The following is a 27315-nucleotide window of genomic DNA, read 5'->3' as shown; positions in this document are numbered from 1 at the left end:
TTATATGCAGATTATACACCTAAAGGGAATAGTTAACCAAGAAATTAGGAAAAAGTGTCATTAAGAATCAAGTTAACTGAGAAGTTATGGGTGTTACTTTTAATTTCATCTATTATTTACAGTTTATTTTTAAGGCAAGACATTTCAGGTAAAACCATTGTTTTATTTAATGTTCTGGTTAATTATGAGAGTTTGGGCTATTTTGCTTGCATAGCATGTCTTCTTTTAGACTAGTGTAAAGAAGACATCCAAAATACGCATTTCAGTTTTATTTTATTACACTTAATCTAGTTGTGTCTGTAGATTTCAGTTACAATTCATATCTTTAAAAGCCATATTTATATAACATTTTATTCTTAAAAACATGGTGAAAAGATTTTCTGGTTTATGGAATGATTAAAAAGAGAGATCCAAAATCTTGTCTATAAAAACCATTAACATAAAATATGTCAAACCAGATTTTTTTTCAAGGTTGTTTTATCCAGTGTTATGATTTCTGTTCTGGGAATTTATGAAAATGTGTGTATTATTATTGGTGCATACTTAATGTAATATTTGCATATTTAAACACAGCGTTTCAGAAAACTTGTAATACTACAACCTTAGCTTAATGCACTGTAAATTAATTAACTGGGGAATATAATGATATCAATTAATGAAAACTAATAGTAAAAAAGGTATCAAGTAAAATTTTTACCGTATTCACCAGTTGATGTGTTGCCTTAAATTGTCTTTAGCCACCGTAATGTCATGATGCGACTGAACCTCCAGCTCACCATGGGAACCTTCTCGCTCTCTTTATTTGGTCTGATGGGTGTGGCTTTTGGAATGAATTTGGAATCTTCCTTTGAAGAGGTTGGTACCATTTTACTACAGTTTACTGTTTTATTACTGTGTACCGTTTTACTTCAGTGTTATAGCCAACATTGCGTACAGTGTTATCGGTCTGTTTGAGAACATGTTGTTTATTGACCCACATTGATTTGTGTGTGTGTGTAGGACCCGCGTGTATTTTGGTTAGTGACCGGGTTCATGTTCCTGGGCAGTGGACTCATCTGGAGAAGACTTCTCTCTTTTCTGGGCCGGCATTTAGAACCCAGCTCTCCACCTCCTGTACGTAACACTCCTTCATGTTTACTATTTTTCTCTTCAACATTATAGTGATGATTGTCTATAAAAAACAGTTTTTTCTTTCTTCTTCTTTTTTCACAGATTCCCCCTGTATGGAAGAAAAACCAAATTGGCACCTTAAAAGCAACAGACATAAAAACCTGGAATTAGATGATAGGGTGACTGCTGTTTTTCAATATATTTTTTTCCATCCTTCTCTGTATCTCTGACTTTTATGCATACTGTATTTTCCAGTATCATGTGCCGCACACCTCAGTCTAACTTATCTATTCAGGTATATCATGTAGACATTTTTATTTTACTATGTGATATTTGTCTTGAGGTTTTGGAAGAATTTCTGTATTTATTGTTGCGAATACCATTGACATAATGAAATACATCAGAAAGCTTTTATTGACTGTTAAGTGTGTGTGACATTTTCAAAGACAAAATGATCTGCCACTAACTCAGTTTCCCTGGTTACCCTTTAAAAAACACGTTTATGAATACATAACTTTGATAAAACATTAATTTGTTGTGGGCTCTTTATTTTAGGCATCTAAAATAAAAAAATTGATGTTTTTGAGTTCTAATGCACTTGTGTATACATTATTTAAACTTTGAGTTCTTATTAAAATGCTTTGAACCTCTATTTGCATGAAGTGCTCTATTAATGAAGTGTATAGTGCATTATTTAAAGTGTGCTTATACTTCACTCGTATCAGGACAGAACAGCAGGTGGAGACAAACCCCCACTACACCAGTTCCTTCCATATTTTTATTATGGTATTTTTATTCCCCAAAATATTCACACAGATAGGTTGTATATCTCAGAAGACAATATTACAAACATCATCTTACTAATTAAAAATGTTTAAGCATTCCAAAAATAACATACAAACACAGAAAAAAAAGTTGAAACGTGTTTTAACGAGTAGGGATTACACTGGCATAGAATTGACAATGACTAATCAACCACATTTTGAGTTAAAATAACAGGGCTGTTACTACTGTAAAGACATGACAATTATGGGATGACATTCAAACAATGCAAGAAGATTTCAAAATCTTTGCCAGTTTGTTTTTTCTGTTGATGACTGGTGGCTGATTACCACATTTGTGGGTTATTATAGCAACAGTTGCAACAAACAAAATAAATAAAACAATAGCTATGAAAAATTATACATTTTATTCGCCTTTTAGCACTGCTTGAATGGGTTTGCAATTGGAATTTTGATTTACATCGTCTATGTAAGATGGTTGGTGGTAGACAGTTTATAGTTGGTGGTTCTCAACCAGGAGGTCATGACAGCAAATGTGAAGATTATTGAACTTTACTTATATTAATCTAAATTTAATTTAATTAAAAAACTGGCATAATATTTTTAAACTTTAATTTATTTTTATTTTATCAGATGTAGGGTACATAAGATGACAAGAGGTCCTTCAATTGTCTCAGACAAAGGTGTTCTTGGAGTCAAAAAGGTTAAGCACCACTTATCTAAAGTGGTAGACCCTTCTAGACCAGCAACTAACTAGTTACCAGCTTGTCATGCCAGTTTGAAGCTGTTTTTTCCAGGACCAGAAAAAAATGAGCTGCGACTACTATTGGACCAGTTACCAACACTGACGCTCTTCTGTCTCGAAGCCAAGTAAGCTTCACACATAGACCAAATTTTGACCGGAATTCCGTCAAAATGATGTTAGTGTACTAGGTTTTGAGACAAAACCTCTTACTGGTCCAAGTGCAAAAATCCTCCCCCGTCTCTCTCTCTCTTTCTCTCTCATCCTCTATCCGAGCAGGCTACTGGAGAGCCGCGCTGCCTCACATGGACCCGAGACTTTAACATTGCATCAAGACTCTCAGCTGTTGTTCCCTTTTGGAAAGACAAAAGAGAAGTTTGATCAGGTGGAGCAAAACGCCAAACATCTCTTCAGGAGGATCTTGCGTATGTGTTTTAGTAAAAGAACGAAGAGAGCAGCTGGTTTGAGGAGCGCAGACGAGTGCCATCCTACGAGTTCTTGGCAAAAGACTTCTTAAGCGGAATAATGAGGAACATTTGGATATTCCTGACACTTTCAGCAGCTGTCTGCTTGTCCAGCGACAAGGTGAGTTTGAGCAGAGTTCATGTTATCTCCGCAAGTTGTTGATTGACTACATTCTTACATGAAACACACCGTGTAGTGTTGTTATGATAGACATATATGTTGTGTAATGCATATTATGCTTATTTTATACATTTTAATCACACGTACATCTTTTGATTCAGCAAGTGTGATAGCGTGGACCTGGCAAGATCTGTAAAGCCCATCATGATCATATCATATAGGCCTATCAGATGCTCATCATTTTACAGGGATGCCCAAACTTCTGGAAACATTTTTTTTAAGAGATCCCTGAGAAAGTTACAAAATACTTCTCAGAGGATTCACTTGAAGTTTCATGTCACTGGACCTTCCCCCTGAGACAAATTTTAGTCAACCTGACGAAACCTGATCTCCTCCTGAGAGAACCTGAAGGTTTCTCAGCCAGTTTTTTATGCTCTAAAAATTCAGATGAGTTGACTTTTTCAACTTCTGAAATCGAAGACCACTGTGCTGTCGCAAATCAAATTCAGATTAAGACGTGCTGTAAAAAATGACAGTGAATTTAACTGTAAAAGACTCTAAAAATGTTACAGTAAAAACCTGTTAAATGATTAACAGTAAATTCCCCTACTATATACGGTGAAAACTGTATTGGACATTACATGTATTGGACATTAATGTTACGGTAGTATACCGTTTTTGGAAGTGAAAAATACTGTATAATTTACAGTGAATAACCGTAAATTGACATTCCCAGAATTCCCTGCGTTACATTTCATATTTGATGTTTTTTGTTGTTGAAATAACTATGTTTCTTCTTAGTTTTTTCCTGTCAGTTTTGTATATTAGGGTGGTGTGTTACACCTAATGTTGTTAAATTAATGTTTATTGCATTATTTCAGTTTCATGTGTGTTACCATGATGGTGTTTAGTGTTTGTGAGAATGACACTGTGCACCTTCTATATATGTTATTATTTAAAAGCTGCTTGTGATGGGCTTTGGTTCATCATGTGACTTTCTCATCACCACCGGCATTTGCTGGTTATCAGTGTATTACAAAGGTACAACACAGATTTCAGTACTTCAATAGGTTGGTATATTAACATTATATCAGTTAATGAAATTACGGTATTTAACTGTAAATTTAAGTTAAAACCGTAAAACTGTAAAACCTAAAACGTTGCTACCGTATTTTTTACGGTAAAATTCCGGCAACCACAGCTGCCGTTTTTTTACCGTGTGAGTAAACCGTTTCAGAGCTCTGAACCGTTGAGGAGAACTCTGGGAGTTTTTGTTTTCGCAAAGAATTTCAATTCCTCCTTATCCGAGTTTGTTCTTATCCGTAGGACTCACTGTTCTGTGTGCGAATTAGACTGCAAAGCAACGCTGTACATCGATTCCCAATAGCAACACTGCTTTCAAAGTGCTGTCACGCAATTTGCAGGTTGCTTCAAGACGCAGATTTGTATGTTATTCACCTTTAGCTTTCAACTGTGATGAAGCCCATCACAAAGAAGCAATATCAAGCCATCACAGTGTAATTTTACAGGAAGACATTTAGAGGTTGTTAAAAGCCTTTGTGCTGTCTGTGCTGGTACCTTGTTTATTGATTTGTTGTGCAAGTGTAGCAGCATGCCCTCATGTTCTCAGTACATCCTGAAATAATTTATTTCTCTCTCATTTTAAAGCCTTGGCGATGGTTTTACAAACTCTTTGCTTTGACCGTGAGTTCAAACAAGTTGCACCATCTACAGTTTTATCAGTGCTAATCATTCATGGTGAATAAATATGCTCAAGCATATTTAAGTATTAGCCAATCAGTTTCTAAAGGTGACATCTTATTTCTGTATTCTAGAGTAGTATAGGAAAATGAATGCTTCACTTCAATGTGTTTTCATTGAAATGAGAAGTTAAAAGGTTGATAGGTTATTTCATGATTCTTATTAGAGGTAATGAAACTAATATGAAAACGATCATTTAATGTTTCAGTTCTTTTCATTCAATTTTGAATGTATTTCAGATTTCAATTCCTTAACAGTGAGCATTATCATAATGGGAAGCCTCAAAGTCACAAATTGCACCAATTACCATTAAATAATCATATTAACCGGTGTAATATTAAGTGACTAAGTGTTGATAACAGATTATGTGAGTGGCCTTTCTTGTTGTGCTGTTCCACAAAATAATGTCATCATAACATGATGTAACCAAACATAAACTGAATCCATTCCCAAGACAATGTTGTGACAGACGTATGACTGTGCTGATGCCTCATTCATGGCCGTAAACAGACTCCCACTCAGAACACCTGTGTGCACTTCTAGTAAAGCCAGTATCTGAGCAATATTTGTGTGCTGACAGCATATACAATCATGGGCAGAGGAAGTCGTGAAACAAGGATCTTGTCAAACAGTGTGTGTGTGTGTGTGTGTGTGTGTGTGTGTGTGGAAACCGTAACAGAATTGAATCTAATGAAGTCTGATCTGAATTTCTGAGCACCACAATTAGCTTAGCAAATGGAACATTTTTGTGGGATAGGAAAAGCAGACGGCTATGAGTTTTGCATTGGATTGAGAGAAAAAGTCTCTCTCTCTCTCTCTCTCTCTCTCAATTCAATTTCAATTCAATTCAGTTCAATTAAAAATTGCTTTATTGGCATGATTGTAAATGATACAATATTGCCAAAGCTTAGTATACATGTACATAATAATTAAATGAACATCACAGTAATAGAATGGAATATCATAACAACTTAGAATTATTAAACTGTAACAAATTATAACATGTGAACATTTGATACCACTCTCTCTCTCTCTCTCTCTCTCTCTATATATATCTATCTGTCTGTCTGTCTGTCCAGCCTTGTTTATGCATTTTTAGTAGCGAATCCTGCAACAGGCAAACATTACAGTGAAAAGAATACATAGCTTGGGGAGGGACAAGTGAGAAATCAGAGAGAGAGAGAGAGGGGAAACTTTGTGCAGAGGTGGTGGGCTGAGTGGTCTGATAGTGTGAATAACACGTAGCAGTTAAACCCCACAGTGCAAACTACTAAAGAACCCTTAATCAACCTAAGAGTGTTCAGTTTAGAGTTTACACCAGCGTTCTGGCCTCTTTGATTTAGGCTAATTTTAATTATAGTCATTTTACTTCACTTTTAACTTTAATTATAGCGTATATGAATATATGAATAGGTTACCAGTGCAAAAGCTGTAATAGTTGATAATTGCACTTTTTGGAACGTTATTCTTTCACAATGTCGTGATATATTAATGTACAAGCCAAAAGAGCGTTATAGGAAATGTGCCAAAAGTCCAAGTGCTGTTTATCCATACTGAAGACCAATTTAGCATCTGAAAAGAGCAGCGTAGCTGCCAGAGGCATGTGGTATTCTCATCTGTTGTGGGTGTGCTTTCAGAAACACATCTGTATTTACTGTGCACTTTTTTTTGCGTAGGAGAAATGTAACACTGGGTAAATTTGCTGTCTGTACATGTCTGTCCACAGATTTATGTGGGTTCCACTCGCAGTTCTAAATCTGGAGCGTTGTCAATCAGTGCGGTGTATGTGTGTTAGTTTGCAATTTCTAAAAGTATTTGTTCTTTAAAGGAGACATATTATGCCCCTTTTTACAATATGAAATATAAGTCTCTGGTGTCCCCAGAATGTGTCTGTAAAGTTCCAGCTCAAAATACCCCACAGATCATTTATTATATCATTTTGAAAATGCCTATTTTGAGTGGAAGCAGATACACGCTGTTTTTCGGGCCTGTTTCTTTAAATGCAAATGAGCTGCTGCTCTCCGCCTCCTTTTCCAGAATAGAACTGCGTCATTACAGCTAGTACCTGCTAAAAACATCTGTTTTGGTTCTGATTATCATGTTTATCGTGCTGAAATCATGTGTTTTAAACCATGTCAGTTTAAACTTCTGATATACGGTTTTCTGAGTGCACACATCTGAAGCACACGGACAGAAAGCGGCTGTCACAGCATGTGAGTACTAAACTAAGTTCTCAATCACACATGAGTTACAAAAACGGTTATGTCTGTGAAGGTAAACAGCGGGGAAATAAATGGCATGTTTATTTTAGATCTGTGTGGCAGCAGCAATATACAGTAAATAAATCAATAAATCCACTGCTCTCTTGTCTCCTCTGAGGCTGGGACTCTAAATAGTGTTCTGTGCTCGTCTGTGCAGCCAAAGACAGAACAGTTAGCATGTATTGCTCGAACTTTCCCCATGGCATTAAAGCTGGTACACCGTTGTCGCCTGTGAAATCAAAATGATGGCGCCGTTAGTGGAAGTTTACAGATTAAGGGGCGGTAATATTATAATGAGATCCCTTTGCCACTTCACCAAGGGAGCGAAATCAGACACGCTCGTTTTTTCAGATGCTTGCAGAAAAAGGCTTACCAAAACAAAGTTACTGGGTTAACCTATTTCAAGTTTCCTTGGTTGGTAGATGCACCGGGGACCTGATTATAGCACTTAAAACCTGGAAAAGTCAGATTTTCATGATATGTCTCCTTTAAGGCCATACGTTTTTAAGAATTATGCTTGTATTAGCAGCAATGAGGCAATGGAACGCCTGTCAGTTGGTCCGGATGAAGGTGAATGCTTTTTGTGCCTGTATTTGTCAGAGCTCATCTGATAAAAACAGGGAGGATATTGTCCTGAAGTGATTAATAGTCCCAGGTGTTTCTCTCCATGGCATGCCAGTGAGTTGACATAGCAGAGCCTGCATACCGCAGACAGATTAGGCCACTGTCTGCAGTATTTTAGAGGAATGCGTCGACGTGAGAGTCCCCAGCCCTGCGTAAATCCCATAGATGGATGTGCTTCTTGTGTCCAGAATGCAGAAACATCCATGCCAGATGTTTTATGCACAATATGCACATGTTCCTGTGCTCTCTCCATGGGAGTAGCTTGTGTTTCGGGAAATACTAGCAGCGAAAGTCATAAACAGAGGAAGTGTGAGAACAGCTGGGTTATGGGGTATTTAGTTATTTGCTCATGCATCCCTCTGTGTACTTTTTGAGCTAAATTCAATTATGTAATCAAAACAATGTGTAATTGTAATGTGTCAATGGTAAATAAATGGAAAAATCTTTTAAAAGCGCAGAAATAAAATATACGTGTGTACATGTTGGATTGTAAGTCATTACATTTTTTTTAATTATATATACTGTATATATATATATATATATATACTGTATATATATATATATATATATATATATATATATATATATATATATAAAATGTACATATGACATTATTAATTAGTAGTTTATTATAATTACAGTATATGTAAGTATATTATAAACACAAACTCTTAGGATATGTTTATCCTAAATTATTAATTCTACGCATGACATGATATCTGATATTTTAAGAGGCTTATTAACTATAACACAAAAAATTCCAATTACCCAAAAGACCCTGAAAGACTAACTGTGTTTGCTTTTTTAAAGCTTAATGATCAGATACGCACTGCATAGCAAAAGATGCATCATCAATTTATAACAGCTGTTAAGGACTGTTAATGTGCATATTATCATATATTTCAAGCTTTGTTTGGAAATCTCTCATCTGCACAGAGGATTTTTTTAAAATCTGCCTCCTTTAGATTGCCAGCAACATCCTTAATGAGAATCACTGTGAAAAAAACATGAAACATTTGCAACCCGTTTCACTTGTGTTATGTCATGCTTTTTAAGTGAAATTGCATATTCAATAAAAATGTTTTGGGTTTTTTGATTTGATTCTGAAAGATGGACATTCCATACCAGAAAGGAACATTTGTGCATTTGCTCAAACAAAGCCAAAACATCTATTTGGTTATAGGTAAGTATTATCAAATGGTATATGCGACCAGGTGATGTCAGTGGTAAAGGAAAGTTGTTTCAGAGGAGTTACATTTTGATAAAAGATTATAAAAACAAAAGTTCACAAAGGTCACAATAAGACCATGAACCTGCATTAAGAAAGCAAATATGTGACCCTGGACCACAAGACCAGTCATAAGGTTCAATTTTTGAAAATTGAGATGTATACATCATCTGGAAGCTGAATAAATAAGCTTTCCATTGATGTATGGTTTGTTAGGATCGGACAATATTTGGCCGAGATACAACTATTGAAAATCTGGAATCTGAGGGTGCAAAAAAATCTAATTATTGAGAAAATCGCCTTTAAAGTTTAAAGTCCTTAGCAATGCATATTACTAATCAAAAATTAAGTTTTGATATATTTACGGTAGGACATTTACAAAATATCTTCATGGAACATGAACTTTACTTAATATCCTAATGATTTTTGGCATAAAAGAAAAATCGATAATTTTGACCCATACAAGGTTTTTTTGGCTATTGCTAAAAATATACCCAAGCGACTTAAGACTGGCTTTGTGGTCCAGGGTCACATATGGTCAGTTTTGGCTTCATTGTGTTTTAGACCTTTTCTTTTTTGAGCATCATTCATCTGGAGACATTTTAACATGTCAAATCCACATAGTGAGAATATGATCACACATAATTTCAGCCTCTGAAGGAACTTTGGGAAATATTTAACATATGGTACAACCACAGAGTAGGTCTAAAATTGGTAGACCATAGGCCTCTGGGTTCTGTGATGTTTCGCAATCACTTTTTTGCCTTTAGATTTGTTTTGGTGAATCTTATTTAGCTGACAGAGGGCATGACCAAGCAAAGATACCCTAGATAGTGAGGCTTTCATGTGGCCGATCAGAGTTTAAGCTGACATATCATATCATAGTGCATGACCTGATTTTATTTTTTTCCCTCCACCTATCTCTCACTTCCTCACCCTCCCTCCTCCCTCTTTCCCTCCTCACTCTACTTTTATCTACCAAAGCAAAGCGTGTTTGGAGTTTGAGGCATATTTTTAGAAACAAGCTTCTTTGCTTGGCCAAGCGTTTGACGTTTTATACTGTATTTCATTTTTATGTGAAGTGATGAATTTTTCAAGTTTGTCCTCCATATTTTTATGTTTCTGATAATCTTTTGAGATTTCCATAGCATATTACCCAAAGAACCAGCAGATTGTTTCTTACAGAAGTCATTAGTTGTTAAAAATAAAATAAAATCATAAATACCTGCGGGCGATCAAGTGTACACTTGGGATTATTAAAACTAACAATCTGTCCCCTATTTTTTTTTGTTTTCTACAGAAAACTTCTATATGTAATTTCCTGTTATGTTCCTAAATCTTCTAGCCCAAAGATTCCTTTTTTTGGAAGATATTACTTTCCCCTTTTAGACTCAAATGCGGAAAACAGTTTACAGTCTGCAAGATTCATGAAAGATCGTCTTGATAGCACAGAGAAAAGTCCACGAAAGACTCCACCAAAGTCTGCTCAGTTTTTAGAAGTAAGCAGTAAATTTGAGGCTGGTTATCCTTCCAGATGGAGATGGTTTGGCCGGCCTCCAGCAGCACAGATGGAAGAACGCTGCTCAAAATGAGAAAGGCTCATGGCTCAGATTTGTCTTTTTTGAAGGTAATGATAAACTGCATGATGTCAAGCCATGTTGTTGCACCAAGTGCATTTTTTTCAGTAAACTGTTACATTATTTTACATTTATTCAGTCCTTTAAGAAACACAAAATGAGAAGTGCAATGACGATGAATTTGAAAAGTTTCTTAAAAATGATCTTTAATGTGGACACTCTTTTTGTCTTTGACCCCACAACATCTGATCTTATAACTGATACTTATACCCTTCTGTCTGATTTAAGTCGCTGTATCAGTTCTTAGATGTCCACTCATGTGAATGAATTTACTGTATGTGAGAGCTCAGATGTGTTATGTGCTGTAAATCAGTGGTCTGAATAACCAGGTGTGCACTTCATGACCCAGTGGGTTACCTGAGCACCCCAGAGGACTGTCAAATAAGAACCCACATGAGCCCCAGGTGTGCACTGACACAATGGGACATACTGTGTGGAGAAATGGGAAAACGAGGTATGTGGTTTTAAGTTACTGAAAGACAGTATGCCATGACTTTTTAAAGGTCATTAAAACGTACAGCCAGGCAACAACTTTATGGTGCTTCACATGATATTTATGATGTTTTGTAAATTAATTGCAAGTTGAATAGACTGATTAGTGGTTAGTCCAATGCTCAGTAAAATCACTTTAATTCAGTTTACGTTCATTGAAGAGAACTCTGGAAATCCAGTGACTTTGGAATTCAGAGATGCCTTCGGGAAATGTCTTAAAATCGCTTCATTGTATTTACATGCTCCGAGAAGTTAATGTCACTTTAAAACTGAACATAGACCAGGTCATGAGCTCTTAGTCCTTTGGAAAGACCCTGGACCATTCTCATATTCATACAGTATATCTTTATGACAGTGTGTGTTTTCACCTGTTCTCCAGATGCAGAAGACCTCACATGCTGTTTAACGGTCATGTTTTCCCTTTCTTCATTATAACTCAGCAGTCTAGAACAATATAGAGGTATAAACTCATGCCATGTCGAGCTCATGCCACTTTCCACTAACAGAGTAAAGTTTGAGGTTCCATTACATTTTTAAAGCATTAGAGGCACAAATTCAAGGATTATTATTGTGATAACTACTAGACACACTGCACCAGTTATAAGTTTGGGGTTGGTAAGATTTTTGAAAGTTTTAATGCATTTATTTGTTCAAAAAGTAAAAACAGTTTAAACATAACAGTTTAAACATTAAACATATTTTATTACAATTTAAAATAACTGTTTTCTGTTTAATATACTTTAAAATGTAATGTATTCCTGTGATGGCAAAGCAGCCGTTACTTCAGTCTTCAGTGTCACACGATTCTTCAAAAATCATTTTATATGCTTATTTGTGTGCTGCTTAATACTTCTGTGGAAACCATGATACTTTTTTTCAGGATTCTTTGAAGAATAGAAAGTTCAAAAAACAGCATTTCTTTGAAATAGAAATCTTTTGTAGAATCATAAATGTCTTTACTATCTCTTTTGATAAATTTTAATCAAATACATCTTTGCTTAATAAAATATTAAGTTCTTAAAATACTGATCCCAAACCTATAAACAGTAGTATATGTTAGATAAACTATTATCTAATGTAAAATTAAACCATATCAACAATTATCAACAATTTCTAATCTCCAAAATTTCAATATCTCTGTGTCCCGTTTAAAATGGTGATTTTGGTCTGTCCCATGCCAGAGGTGTTTACTGTCTTAACTTAACCGACAGTCATGCAATGACATAATCTATTAAACTGACACTGAAAACAAAACAAAACAAAATGATGCAAAATATATATATATATTCAGCAATCTCCCACATTTTGCATGCAACCTTGTTTTTGCATTCATTTTCCATGCAGTGAAAACATTTCTGCATGTGTTGTAGCGTTGATTTCACCCATCAAGCTCAACCATTTAACCCTGTTAACCAAGTTTAATTATAAGACAAAAAATAAGTGTAATCTAATTATACCCATTCAGTCAGTTTGTAGTTGTTAAAAGGGGTCATATGGCGTTGCTAAAAAAAGAACATTATTTTGTGTAATGAAATGTGTTTATGCTGTTTAAGGTTCAAAAAACACATTATTTTCCACATACTGTACATAATTATTTCTCCTTTATGCCCCGCCTTTCTGAAATGCGTAGATTTTTACAAAGCTCATAGTTCTGAGAAGCGAGGTATGCTCTGATTGGTCAGCTATCCAGTGCATTGTGATTGGCCGAATGCCTCAAGTGTGTGACGGAAATGTTACGCCCCTACCATACTGTGATGCCGTGTCCCGGCGCGACGAGATAAAACCAATAAAACCCATTATAAACAAGGCATTTGTTGCATCCAGTGGGGACATAATTACTGATTATAATTACTTCAAATTACAACTCTCGGAGGGATTGACATGGTAATGTACATGACAATGGTAATTTGGTCTTGGTGGAATAGATCTGCTACGCTGCTGCTGCGGCGGCAGAGCAAGTACCGAGACTTGATACTGCCAATACATCCACAACATGCTGCTGTAAGCATGTAAGAAATACTGCTGCTGCACATATAACACATATGAATAACCCCCATATAGCATACATGAATCACCCCGTAGCAGATCTATACAGGTGGAGCTGGGGAATGTGGAGGATTTCTGAAGTGCGCTGCCAACTGCTACAACAAACAAAAGCCAGGTATTTGAATCGTTGAATCATCAGTGGCAAATCCTTTAAATATGAAAACGTACTTACAGGCTGTGAGTCGGCATTATTTGTCAGCATCATAGACTGTATAGGGTCAGTATGAGTGCTGAAGGGGAAACGGGAACTGAAATCACCGGAACGCCGGCATTGTAGGCTAATCTCCCAGGAAACAGTCCTCGTCCTCCGTAAAATGCGCTGCACACACCTGAATATTTGGTTTGAACTGTTCTGGAACAGTGTTGTAAATACAACTTAACCACTGATTTCTAGTTGTGTCCTCTTTTGGAAGGCCAAACAAAGTAGTTTCGCTTTCACAACGAAACACAAATTTTGATACTTATTTAATGCTCATTACTAAAAAAACGGTTTAAAAAAAAAGTTTCTAAAAAATTTGAAAATAAAAATACTTGTATATTATTTAGTTTGACCAGGAGGTTTTAGAGGTTAAGAACCTCCGTTACCTGACCATTTAAAAAAAATAAAAACAAGACCTTATTTTTAATTTTTCCATCCTGTTTCGTGCACCCTCTCTTTTTCCCTTTCCCTCCTTTGCTTTCTTTCCCGCTCCATCTATCTTTCTCCAGCAAACCTTCTCTCCATCCCTTCATTTCTCTCGTTCTGTTTGCTTCTCTCGTTTTCCCCCATCCACTCCTGACAGCACCTGTATTTGTGAAGGCATTTTAGGAATACCAGACATGCCTGTGGTCTGAATGGATGGTATTCATCCTGGTTCCCACTTTCCATCCAGCTTATTCTGGACAGCTATGGCAACCTGGTGAATGCTGTTGTGTATGTGCAGTGAAGTGTGAGTGTTTTCGGTCTGTAAGTTTAAATCTCTGCAGCTGGCCAGGCGTTATATCATCTGTGCATTTAGAGCTCAGCCGGTTGGGGTTAATGTCACGGCCACAGCTGTGTTTTCACACTGTCCAGTAGACCTGATCATTACCGGAGCTCTGGAGGCCTGACATATGCACGCTGGCCACAAATCACCCAGTCAATCTTCAGAGTTGACAGCTACAGTAGTGTGAACCACAAGGTTTTAGACCATGAAACACAGTAGCTATGTGTGGTTTAATTTAAAAGAACTTTAGACCACATGTCATACATGCAAATAGCAAAAAAAGTTTACATTATGACATGATGTTCAATGTGAAAAAGTGTGCTTAGTCGTATTGAATGTGCATTTTCAGATAATATAATATGAATATAATAGTAATGAAATTATGGGCCACTTTTGAAAAGTGCACTTTGTAACAATGTCAAATTAAGAATTTAACTTTTAATAATCATTGTTTTATCTTAATTTTTTAACCGGAGCTTATACTACGCCTACGTCTTATGTCATCCGCTGGAACGCCACTTTCTCATGAATAGAGATTACTGTTTCTAAAGTTTTAAATATGGAAATTTTTCTTAGAAAAAACACATCAATTCACTTCAGGAAGCCTTTATTAACCCCCTGGAGCCGTGTGGGACACTTTTTATGATGGATGGATCTGCTTTATTGGACTATTGAAAAATAACACCCATTCACTGCCATTATAAATCTTGGGAGAGCAAGGACATTTTTAATATAACTCTGATTGTATTTGTCTGAAAGAAGAAAGTCATATACACCTAGGATGGCTTGAGGGTGAGTAAATCATGGGGTAATTTCCATTTTTGGGTGAACTATCCCTTTAAATATATTCTTTTAAAGTAAATTATTTCTATAATGAGGATTCTTTTTTTTAAGTATGTTAAAGTGTACTTCTTTTCACAAGGTGTAGTTTTTTGTTGTAACTTGTTTGCCTTTGTTCATTTTGTAAATTTGAATATAATAAAGTCTAAATGTAATAACATGACTGTTCTTTGTCTTTTCACTGTTCATTAGCCTTTCAGCCAGTTATCATTTATTCGCCACAGAGAAACATTAAAACAAGTTTTTTTTCCCTTTCCATTTCAAGGTGATTTTCTCCTTTAATTTGGTGTCTTTTATATGCGTGTTGTTAAAGTTTTTTTGTCTATGCACACATGAGCAGACAGAAAAACATCTGTAGTTTTCAACACATTCAGCTCATTAGCCAATAGTCATTACACAGTGTCCTACTGTTTGCTCTTCTTTTTTCTTCTTTCAAACTTTTTCTTCTTCTGTAAAATTTATTCATATTCATTTCTAAACTCAATACAAAAGTGAATGACTCAGATGTTTCTATTGAATGTCTTGTGCTTTAGTATCATCTTGTAGTTTGAATGTGACATTTAATGAAGAAATGGCTTGAAAAATGAAATGTGTTGAAAGAGAAATCTGGCAGTTAGATGAATAACACTACCACCACTCTTAAGCGTATAAAAAGCATGTATAGATAGGTTTTTATTTTTTCCCCCTCCTGTATTATGAATATTAAATGGTTACACTTTATTTCGATAGTCCACTTTAGACATTCTACTAACTATAAGTAAATTTGTAGCTACATGTCAACTACATGTCAATTAATTCTCATTAATTTGCAACTACATGTCTACTAACTCTCAGAGTAGACTGTTAGGTTAGGGTTACGGTTAGTAGAATAAGTTGACAAAAGAAAGTGTTAGAAGATATTAAGCAGACAGTCTACTAATACTCTACTAACTGCTAGTTGACATGTAGTTGCAAAGTTACTTACTGTTAATAGAATATCTAAAGTGGACTATCGAAATAAAGTGTTACCTATTAAATTTTCAGACATGAGAAGACTCATTTATGGAAACTCAACAGTTCAGATTCTGCTGTAAAACAGCCATAAAAGACAATAGTGTAATTATTTAGCTCAAATCAGTTCAGTGTTGGTTCTGTCCAGATAGGGCTGCACGGTTAATTGTATTTTAATCATGATTACGATTTATGCTTCTCTTGATCTTCAGCAATTTTTGACCACTGGTTATTTATGAATTTAATTAATCATCTGTGTTATCTTGCATTGGTTAAGCCTCCACAAGCTTTCATAGTGAAGGTTGCCAGATGTCAAAAGTTTAAATTCCCCAATCACAAACTTTTTCTTAAATCGATACAGTTTCTGCACAGTGGCTTGCTTAAACTCCCCAAACCTGGCAACTATGTGTGTGCGCCCTCTCTGCATTACAGAAAGAAGAAAAAAAACGCTGGTGAGCTGTAAAACCCCAGCACTTTTCTTCTCAAATAAAAGTGTAATACAGGGTTACGTTTTAATTACAGTCGGTCTGTTTTCTTGTGCAGTTTGTTCTTGTGCGACTAAATCTGTGAGCAAACCATGTAAGTTGCTGTTCTCTTGATTTGTGCTTATGTGACAGTGCAATAATTCTGATAAAATGTAAAAAAAATTAAATGATTAATGATTGTGATTATATGTATTTTTTAAAACAAAATAATTGTGATTAATCGTTTGAACATTATCGTGCAGCCCTAAGTAACAGTGTGAATTTAGTATACTGCTTACACATACATGCAGATTGATTATCGGTATAAATTATCGGGCTGGGTAAATATAGGACAGAACCCATCTTAGGTTAAATTTACCCAGCAAATTGGGTTGTTTATTTAACCTAGCATAATGGGTTGATTTAACCCAGCTGATGGGTTTATTCATTTTTACTATATTACTAGCTTATTTTTACTTCATACATTAAATAAGGTTTACAGATAAACTTAAATCCTCTAAACTTTTCTAAAATACTTTAAACATTAGAACAAAAATGCAACATTAAACAGAAGTAATTCACGTGTAATCGACCAGTCTCTGTTATTCTGTTTCCATCGTAACGGCGCTGGTTCTCGTGCCCGAGCTGGAGTCGTGCTCGGCGGGGAACTGCTAACGGACCGCCGCCCTGCGTTTCACTCTAGCCGAAACATGCTGTGACTCCATAACCTGCCAATAAAGAAACAATAAACAGCTCTGAGGACATGTTTTAACATCCAAACAAAGTATTATATTCTGTATCTTTATGAATAAAATCGTTTATTTTATGCAAAGCATCAGGCTTTTCCATCACTCGAAAAGACCGTGACACTCGTTAAAGGTGATTCACACCGCGTGCCTGTATGCTGCTCTGCATAAAATTTAACTATATACAGCACAGTAACGATTTTATAGATAAAATAAAATGTACACAAACATCTAGCGTAGCGTTAGTTCTGGCAGGTCACGTTAGTCAAGCTCGCATCAGCTGACTCTCAGCTGATCCCCATCAACCTATGGGAATACGACACCTATCTAAGTATTCATATATAAGGTCCCGCAGTATTATCAGCAGTTTTTGCATTGCTCAATAGCTAATTACACTCCTCCATCCCCAACTCCTCCTCTGTCAGTCAGGATTCAGCCTTCTGATTCTCCTTTGAATCAGACTAATTCTAAAATATGTACATAACATTATTGAACTTTAACGATATCTGCAATGCATTTATGTTGGTTCTGTTCTGTTTACCCTGGGGGGTTATCGCTATAGGCTGCATGTATGCGCAGGGAGTTCTTGCCCAGAACAGAACCATACCGCCAATCCAAACTGTATGCTAATTGTCAATGATCTTTGACGATAGTGATCCTGACAGAACTGTATTTTACCGAAGAATGCATCAATTCAATGGCGCTTAGAACTGCTATCTCGTGAAGTAAAGACGCAAAATCCCCGCGATAAATAACTAAACCGCTGGATTACATCTGACCCAGGATCTGAGTAACACAAAAACTACCCAAACGGGTTGTTATGTCTGACCCAGGAGCTGCAAAACAACCCAAAAATTGGGTTGTTATATTTGACCCAGGAGCTGGGTAACACAAAAACTACCCAAACACTGAAAAAATAACCCAAAAAATTACCCAGAAGGCTCAACCCAGCATTTGGGTTAAAAAAATAACCCAGGATTTTTTAGAGTGTAGAGCAATCATACATGAGAAACAACCAATCACAGTTTGTTTTGTTTGCACAGTATCATTTAGGGGCATGTTTGTTTGAAATATCAGAAAACCCAGAAGAAGTTAGCATGAGTGTAAACTTTGTAATTAAAATGTCTCTTAATTGACACATAAGTATTAGGTACTGGTTATTTCACAGACTGAACTCAGAAAACAAAGCTCAATATACAATAGAGTGCTGCAGTGATGACGTATTTTTGTAGGGCAACCCTAAAGTTGCCTATCACTTTGGTTCCTTTGACAAAAAGCCAATTTAATTTTTTCATTAGCTGTAGGATTATTGAGGAAAATAAGCTCTGTAACCAACAAAAGTTTATGATTACAAGTTTTGATCATCAAGATAATCTTCACACATGAACACAACATTTATGAGTTTTGAAGCCTAAATATAATTGCCAGAAGTAAATAGCTAAAGTTAAGCAATAAAACCACGACACCATTGTTGCATAAGGTTCTGACAACTCTTTCAATCTTTATTTAAAATCTACAAGTTATAAAGAATAAGTTAGAATAGTTTGCAAGTGTCTAAGTATAAACACAATGAGGGTGTAACAGTGGACTAGTGAATAAATTAGTTTTCCTGTTCTGACGTGATAACATTTAAAGTGTTTTCTAAAAGTTTCTCATCCACACTGAAACATCGGAAAACTCTGCATGCATAAAACCTCACAAATGCACAGTGAGATGATACAGAAGGAACAGACACAATAAGTTCTCATGAAATTCTTCTGGCAGGATAATTTTTATTTAGGAAAATATCTCACCATTCACTGATGCATTCATTATATGTTTGATCTAAAGCGCAACTGCCCTCATGTTTTGCCGCAGGACAGTAATTGCAATACATTTTCTGGCATCTTTGCAGGACTGCAGTATGAAGAGTGTAAAAAGTAACATCTTTAGCAACTGTGTGAAAGTGAATTTCACAATACCGGTGAACAGGCAAAATACCGGTATAGTGTGGACAAGACCCTTATTTCAGGTATTTAACAAAAAACCCATTCATAAATCCCATTGATTCCAGGACGATGGAACTAAATTGCAATAATTCAAACTTATTTTCAGGTTTTAAGACTCATTCCTGGAGCACTGTTTTGTTTGTGGATATAACCTATAGTTTTTTCTTACCTCAAACAAAACTTGAGAGTTGATGCCACCTGGCAAATCCAGTGGCCAATTCTTTCTCAAAAGCACTGATTGTATTAGTGAGATACATTCTCACTAATACAATCAGTGAGATACATTCTAAATTGTGTTTTTTTTTGTGTGCCACATGTATCAGGCAGTCTTTAAAATGACTGCAGGCGATTTGTGGGCATGGATCAAGGTTTCATTACCCAGAGCAAAAACCAGTGCTAAGCCACATACAGAATTAAACGTGTGAAACGTTGCTTAACCCAAGGTTAAAAGTGGCCTGGGGGTAAAAAACGGTGTTAACCCAGGGTTAATCGCAGTGGGAAAAACCTTTAAAGGGGGCATCGGATTCTCACTTTCCACATGTTGGTATGATTCTGTATGGTCTTCATGAAATGTCTGCAACATATTTTGGTTAAAATTCCTCTGTGGTCATGTAAAACAACATCCTTTTTACCTTGTCAGAAACAGCTCTGATCACAGCGACCCGTTTCAGTGCATGTCTCTTTAAATGCTAATGAGCTCTGCTCACCCCGAGACTGAATTCTTATGGAGGTGCAGCTGGATCATGAACATCCTTGAGTTTGAACTTTTTAGCAAAAAAGTTACGGCCTTAAATTGTCCCTCGTTAAGAAAGCAGTCTGGAGTAAAATGAGTTGTGCAGACATAAATTAATTTAAGTGTATTCGGTGGTGCATTACCATCAAAAACATGTAATCCACTGCGTCCTCAGTGGCTCTCATGTTAGGGGAAAATGAAGACTCTTATTATCACTTTTACATCCAACTACAAAACACCTGCATAGCTTTCGAGTCTTTGTTTTCACTACAGCTGCTCGAGCGAGGAGAAAATGGCGTCTGAGGGCTGGATATGCTAATACGGGACAGTCCGTCAGTGGTCGTGGGCGGGACTTGTGCAACATGACATCATATTGCTCAGAAAATCTAAACGGCTTGATTATTGAGACTGTTTAGGTTTTTTGGGGATTAAAGAAAAAGTAGTGAATGGATTTTTATCATTGTAGGGTGGTTGTGTTCACACACTGCTAAGACACATTAAATGCAAACACCATGCAAAAGTGAATTTTGCATCCGATGTCCCCTTTAAGTATATTTTCAGCTAAGTAGCTATTACAGACTGCAATATTTAACATACAGTTTAAATGCAACCTCATGGGTAAATCTTGAAGTACTGTACTGTATGTCTGTTCGTTAAAGTGAAGCAGACACCTGAGGTCACACTGGATTTAGCTTTGTGTCCACAGGTAATTCGCTCTGTACCTCTGATCAGAGAGAACCAGAGCAGATGTTGGCTCTGTCTGTGTTTTCCACCGGGAAAGATGGTGGCTTTATGGCATCATTGTGCAATAGGTGTCAGTCTGAACTAGGAAAGCACACCATGTTTTCCTGCAGCTGGAGCGGAGCAGCAGTCTATGTGAAATTACACAGCCAGGCCTCAGGGGCATGGAGAGGAATTTCAAAGGAAACACGGCAGTCTGCTTCATATTGAGATTACATAAATGGAACCGAATGCAGTCTGGAATGTGTAAAGGGGCCGTTCGGATTGTAATAATCATATTAGTCTGGCAGTGGGAGCTTCAGCTTCACCCAGCAGCTAAAAAACCCTGCTTTGTCTTGTGTATTCATTGTCTTCAATTCAGTCTCTAAACTGGTAGTTTTTTCTCTTCTTTGCTGTATCTTCTTTGCTCATAAGCCTGTTAGGCTCTATAGCCGGTGCTCTTTTATGTTAGACATTATATGTGCATTCCTGACTCACTGATTCCATTTATTTTTATGATAAATAGGACCACCACAATGATATACCCTGCTTTTAAACAAACAAATTTAACCCCTGGTGAGTCGTGACCCCCTGAGGGCTGGCCTTGTAACAAATGTACTTTGGATTAAAGTATCAATTATAGGGATGCTCATTTTAACCGTTAATCGGTTAACTGACCGTAAGACTTTTGACCGATTAATACAATCAGTTAAAAGGTTTAAAAAGTCATTTAATTATACATTTTTTCAGTAATTTATCAAAATATTTAAAAAGGTTTGCTGTATGGTTAAAATACCCTACACGTATAAAATGTTTAGTTTTTTTAGGGGGAAAAACATAACGCGTATAAGACGCATTTTATTATTTCATTCAGAAATAGGCCTAATGCCGACGCGAAATGTTTACAAACATTATAATAAACACTGTAAACATAGCTAAGCTATTTAGTTCCCTCACTCCACAACAAATCCTTTCAATTAACAGTAGCTATTTAGAAAAGAACAAGAATTAAAAATATAAGAAGCTATAGCTATATAAACGACAAGCCAAAACGAATTATTTTAGGCTAAAACTAAACTGAAACCAATGTTGGGTCTCTCCTTGATGAATAAATGATAATGGCAAATTATCATTTATTATGTAGCCTACTTCACTCGCGTTCCAATATCCCCGTAAAACAAAATGTTTTGCATAACATCACAGCAGTACTGTGATAACACTTAACGGCACAGATTTTACTACATATTTTTTTTCTCCATATGTTTGACTGTATTTTATTATGATAATGAACAGGCTGCATTGTCAAGGTGTGCGGCATGCGGCGCTGGCGCAATCACTTGAATTTTTTCCTTCTAACAGTGGAAGAAACTACTCCTTTTAGTCCTAAAGATAATTGTACAGAATTGTAAAAGATTTGCCTTTATTTGTGTACATTCACAATAAAAAACAAATCTTTAAAAGTCTTTAAAGTTTAGGTCTGACAGATTTTAGGAACGTAAAAATGCACAAAAATGAACTTGTAAAACTAGATGCATTTGCGTTCATGTACTTGGTTGGAATATGTATCATTAAAGTACTGGTGCTGCCTTTCTGCCTTTTTATCGCATGTTTGAATTTCTCAGTTGAGTGCTGTGGTTAATGACATGATGTTGTTGGATTTTTTTGTAAGATTGTAAGAATTTATTCAAAAATATTTCAAAAATGCAGTTCATACATGTTTTTACTTTCTGGATTAAAATTCATTTCAGCAGGGGTGAACGAAGAAAACGTCTCAGGTTACTTATGTAACCATGGTTCCCTGAGTAGGGAACGAGACACTGCGTCCTCTAGGGGTCGCTATGGGGAACGCCTCGTCGTGACCCGTGTCTGAAGCATACATTGAAAAAACACCAACTCGTTGGCCGGCGACAGCCATGACGTCACTACCGGTGCGACTCCAGTATAAATCGGCGCCGGGAGCTACACATCATTCACTTCTTCGTCTGAAGCTTGCGTCCGCAGCATGGCAAGAAACCTAGAGGACGCAGTGTCTCGTTCCCTACTCAGGGAACCATGGTTACATAAGTAACCCGAGACGTTCCCTTTCATGGGAACTTCGAACTGCGTCCTCTAGGGATCGCTATGGGGAATGGTATACCCACGCCACCATGCTGAGGGGAATGCAAGCCAGAACCATGGCGAGCACTAAATACCAACTCTACCATATTGCTATGGGAGTTGCCCCTGGGACGTTTAGACGGCTGTCAGTGACGTTATTCCCTACGGCCAAAGGCCTAGGCTACATACCCCAAAATACTTACCTGTTAGGGCCAGACTCCTGGGCCCGGGGTAGAGCTCAAGGCTTGGAATCAGAAACAGATTCCTTTAAGGGAATACGACCAAGAGCCTAGAATCATACTAGTCTTGGTCTGTCACACAGGGGCTACCGCACGTTTGTCTTGTGGTGAAGGAACTGTCATAAGACGCATTTTATTATTTCATTCAGAAATAGGCCTAATGCCGACGCGAAATGTTTACAAACATTATAATAAACACTGTAAACATAGCTAAGCTATTTAGTTCCCTCACTCCACAACAAATCCTTTCAATTAACAGTAGCTATTTAGAAAAGAACAAGAATTAAAAATATAAGAAGCTATAGCTATATAAACGACAAGCCAAAACGAATTATTTTAGGCTAAAACTAAACTGAAACCAATGTTGGGTCTCTCCTTGATGAATAAATGATAATGGCAAATTATCATTTATTATGTAGCCTACTTCACTCGCGTTCCAATATCCCCGTAAAACAAAATGTTTTGCATAACATCACAGCAGTACTGTGATAACACTTAACGGCACAGATTTTACTACATATTTTTTTTCTCCATATGTTTGACTGTATTTTATTATGATAATGAACAGGCTGCATTGTCAAGGTGTGCGGCATGCGGCGCTGGCGCAATCACTTGAATTTTTTCCTTCTAACAGTGGAAGAAACTACTCCTTTTAGTCCTAAAGATAATTGTACAGAATTGTAAAAGATTTGCCTTTATTTGTGTACATTCACAATAAAAAACAAATCTTTAAAAGTCTTTAAAGTTTAGGTCTGACAGATTTTAGGAACGTAAAAATGCACAAAAATGAACTTGTAAAACTAGATGCATTTGCGTTCATGTACTTGGTTGGAATATGTATCATTAAAGTACTGGTGCTGCCTTTTTGTTGGTGAATCGCATGTTTGAATTTCTCAGTTGAGTGCTGTGGTTAATGACATGATGTTGTTGGATTTTTTTGTAAGAATCTATCAGTTTATTCAAAAATATTTCAAAAATGCAGTTCATACATGTTTTTACTTTCTGGATTAAAATTCATTTCAGCAGGGGTGAACGAAGAAAACAGGTAATGTGATACACAGGCAGGCTGAAGGTAAAGACAACACTAAGAACTGCAAAACAACTAGATGAATTGGTAAGAATGTGTACTGAAGTGAGACTAAACAGAATATGGAGGCTAATAAGGTGAATTGAGAACAGTTGTGGGAGAAGATGGCAGGAAGCAAAGGATTCTGGACATTATAGTACAGGGTGAGTTAATATTCAGGGGAGGAAGACCTCATGTAGAGAGGAGTGGTGGTGCCAGGACTAGTGGAGAATTTGACACCAACATGCAGAAAAAAAAGTTAAACAGGAAGGATTATAAATAGATTATATATATTGAGGACCCCTGCAGACCCTTATTTGCGTGTCCAGTTCAGTCAATCAAAATCTCAGATAATTTGACATTTTTCTGACAAGACAGTTAGTTCAGGTTGTAAAATTTCATGTGGTGAGACTCTTACAAATTTAATACATTTATAAATAAAATAACTTTTAATATATATATATATACAAAAAAAAAATTATATATATGTATGTATGTATAAAAACAATTCCCCTGCACAATAAATATGTGTACATTCAAGACCCCGATATACTCACTGCCAAGTTTTTTTGTTTTTTTTGTTCTTAGGGATTAAAAAAAAAGTTAACACAAATAAACACACACACAAAATTGACAGAGAAAACAGAGGTTAAGAAAGCATCTGATCGTAACGTTATGTATATGTTTGATATCAGCTCTGGAATTCGGCAAGTAAAGTCACATCATGTTTAATTATATATAGTGGAGATTCTAGACTTCTGGGGGCCCTACGCAAAACTGTGTCGGCGGGGGTTGCGGTGGAGTGGGGTATGAGTGGTTATGAACGAATGAATGAAACGCATTTGTCCATGTTTCACTCTGTCTCTTCCGCGGCACTTTCAACTCGTTTTTTTAGTCTCAAGCAAGACTGTACGACATTCACATTACATGATTTGATTGATTGTTACGTAGAAAGGGTGACAGCGCATGCATTAAAAGAAAGGATCATTCATGTTTTCATAACCGCTGGCCAAATTCAAAAACAAAACTAAAATTAAATAATCTTTGAGAGCAAGGGGTCCCCTGGTGTTTCGGGGGCCCTACTCAGCTTGTGTATTTTGCGTATAGGGAGGATCGGCTCTGATTATATAGCACTTTATACAAAAGATTGCTTTAAAAGCAGCTTTACAGTATTAAGGATGAAAAAAATAATGTCTGTGTTGCTTTCAATTAGAATTACAACTTCAGTTTCTATAAAGCAGCTCTCCAGCAAACTTTTCCTAGAAACTTTTCCGCTTTGGCAAGATGTTTCAAATTGCTTTTTCTTTTTGCTTGAGGTATAACGGGGTCTTTACATAATTAAAATGCAAAGATAATGTTATTATTATATCATCTGATATATTATGGAAGTACATAGTGTAGAAGCAGCTACACTGACAATTGTAGGTTGTCTGTTTTTTATGACTTCACAGCAGATTTAGGCCTACATTTTTACTGTTAAGACTAACATTAGCGATTTAGACAAACAGAAATAGCTGCTTTGTTTGTTGTTGTCCAGACTGAGAATGTCCATGGAAAATAGCTGCATTTACATTCACAAGCTCAGTTTACCGTATTTGTGTATTTTGCACTGTGTCTCTTGTGGTAAGAGTCTGAGGGAAGCCTGACTAGACTTAATTATTCGAGTTTTCACAGGGTGTGGAAACAGACAGAGCCACCTGGAGGACTGCCACTAGCATTTAGCTTCTATCACTGTCATTCTCTATGTGAAGGGCAAATGAAATCATATTAAAATGATACCAAATTACAATATAGATGTAGACATTTTAATGCTGGCACAGACAGCATTCTAATTTCTTGGCCTCGTTGCTTCCTGTCTTTGAATTATTGAATTATCTGTATTTCAGTCAGCAGTAAATGTTTTCCTTTTATGTATTTTAGACCTCTGCTTGCCAAATCCAGCATATGTGTCAGTACTTTCTCTCTGCTTTCAATTCTGCGACTTGGCAGCTACGTACAGCTGGCAGTACACTGTGTGTAACATACGAGTTGGTGACGGTGTGCTGAGAGAGAGAGAGAGAGACACGGTGTGCTTGGCTGCTTGGCAAGGCTGTTTGAGTGAGAAGAGTGAGCTGGTTGTGAGTTTCAGAGTTTCCTGTCCAGCTGTATCATTGGCACAGGCTGAAAGAGAGGAACTCAGACCCTTGCACAATACAGCACTTGTGTTGCAGTCCGGGAACTCAGGAATGCGGCTCTCACCTTCATATGGCTAACAGGAGTTTGTTTTGGAATGAGAGATATTATCCAACACACTCTTAACCTCACTTGCTCACTCCTTCTCTTTTCCTCACTTACGTCTCTCTCACTCTTTCATGGCCATTCTCAAAGTAAAGAAAATACAGTGACTTCAGCCTGAAATCTGAGATCTGCCTGCTCCACCTGCAGTAGTTTCTTTCAATTCGTGACTTTTTAGTCCCTTCATCCCGTTAGCAATTTTGACTGAAGCTCTTCCGAGCATTCCCATGCTATTAAACGCCAGGAATTTCTAGAGACCTTCCTAAATCACTTTAGCCATTCATTAAAGCCAGTTTTCGTGAAACACAGGGGTGTGAAAATCGCAGGGATCAAAACCGTTCTCGCTGGAAGACGGATTAAGCAACAGAGACTCTCACTTTCATATGATAGAAAAACGAGGAAAAATGTATGCCGGAACTATTTTAGGATTTGATACTGGTGGTTGAGTTTGACCTTTAAAAAATATAAATGTGCTATTGTTATGAGTCAAATGTTGCTCTGGCAATTATACTTTTGTACATTCTATACATGTATCGTATTGGTAACACTTCAGTAGGGACCAATTCTCACTATTAACTAATTATGACTATTATTAACATATTGGCTGTTTTAATCATGAATATTTTGTGTAATTCTGCATGACCATATTCTACATTCCTAATCCTACCAAATACCTAAACTTAACAGCGAGAATTGGACCTTAAAATAAAGTGTTTAACCATTGTATTTAGATATTTAGTGTTATTAGCTAAAATAGGCATGTTATTGCTTATAGTTAAAGTCGAAATATAACGGAAGTAACAAAGTATCTTCCATATTGTGGTGTACATTCAATTGAAACATATTTTTTTAAATAAAGGCTCCAAAAGTGATTCTAAAGTTTTTCACACAGATGCCTTAGTAAAACCTTTTTTTTTTTTTTTTT

At 36.5% G+C, this 27315-nt stretch overlaps 2 protein-coding genes across 2 annotated transcripts in view; both read left to right on the top strand.

The window, feature by feature from the left end:
- Positions 1 to 1647, top strand: part of LOC107564865 (magnesium transporter MRS2 homolog, mitochondrial-like) — a 12003-nt gene extending 10356 nt beyond the window's left edge. Inside the window, exons 8-10 of the mRNA XM_016250042.1 lie at positions 725 to 855; positions 1000 to 1113; positions 1213 to 1647. Of these exons, the coding sequence (XP_016105528.1) occupies positions 725 to 855; positions 1000 to 1113; positions 1213 to 1281 (314 nt within the window). The 3' untranslated portion in view covers positions 1282 to 1647. The remainder of the gene's footprint in view (positions 1 to 724; positions 856 to 999; positions 1114 to 1212) is intronic.
- A 1161-nt stretch (positions 1648 to 2808) lies between these two features.
- The window catches only part of LOC107564852 (syndecan-2-A-like), a 38230-nt gene continuing 13723 nt past the window's right edge, over positions 2809 to 27315 (top strand). Inside the window, exon 1 of the mRNA XM_016250024.1 lies at positions 2809 to 3219. Within this exon, the coding sequence (XP_016105510.1) occupies positions 3160 to 3219 (60 nt within the window). The 5' untranslated portion in view covers positions 2809 to 3159. The remainder of the gene's footprint in view (positions 3220 to 27315) is intronic.

The sequence above is a fragment of the Sinocyclocheilus grahami genome, unplaced genomic scaffold, assembly GCF_001515645.1.
Source record: "Sinocyclocheilus grahami isolate Dianchi unplaced genomic scaffold, SAMN03320097.WGS_v1.1 scaffold967.1, whole genome shotgun sequence".
In the NCBI taxonomy this organism is placed as follows: domain Eukaryota; kingdom Metazoa; phylum Chordata; class Actinopteri; order Cypriniformes; family Cyprinidae; genus Sinocyclocheilus; species Sinocyclocheilus grahami.
This window is presented reverse-complemented; position numbering and strand designations above follow the sequence as displayed.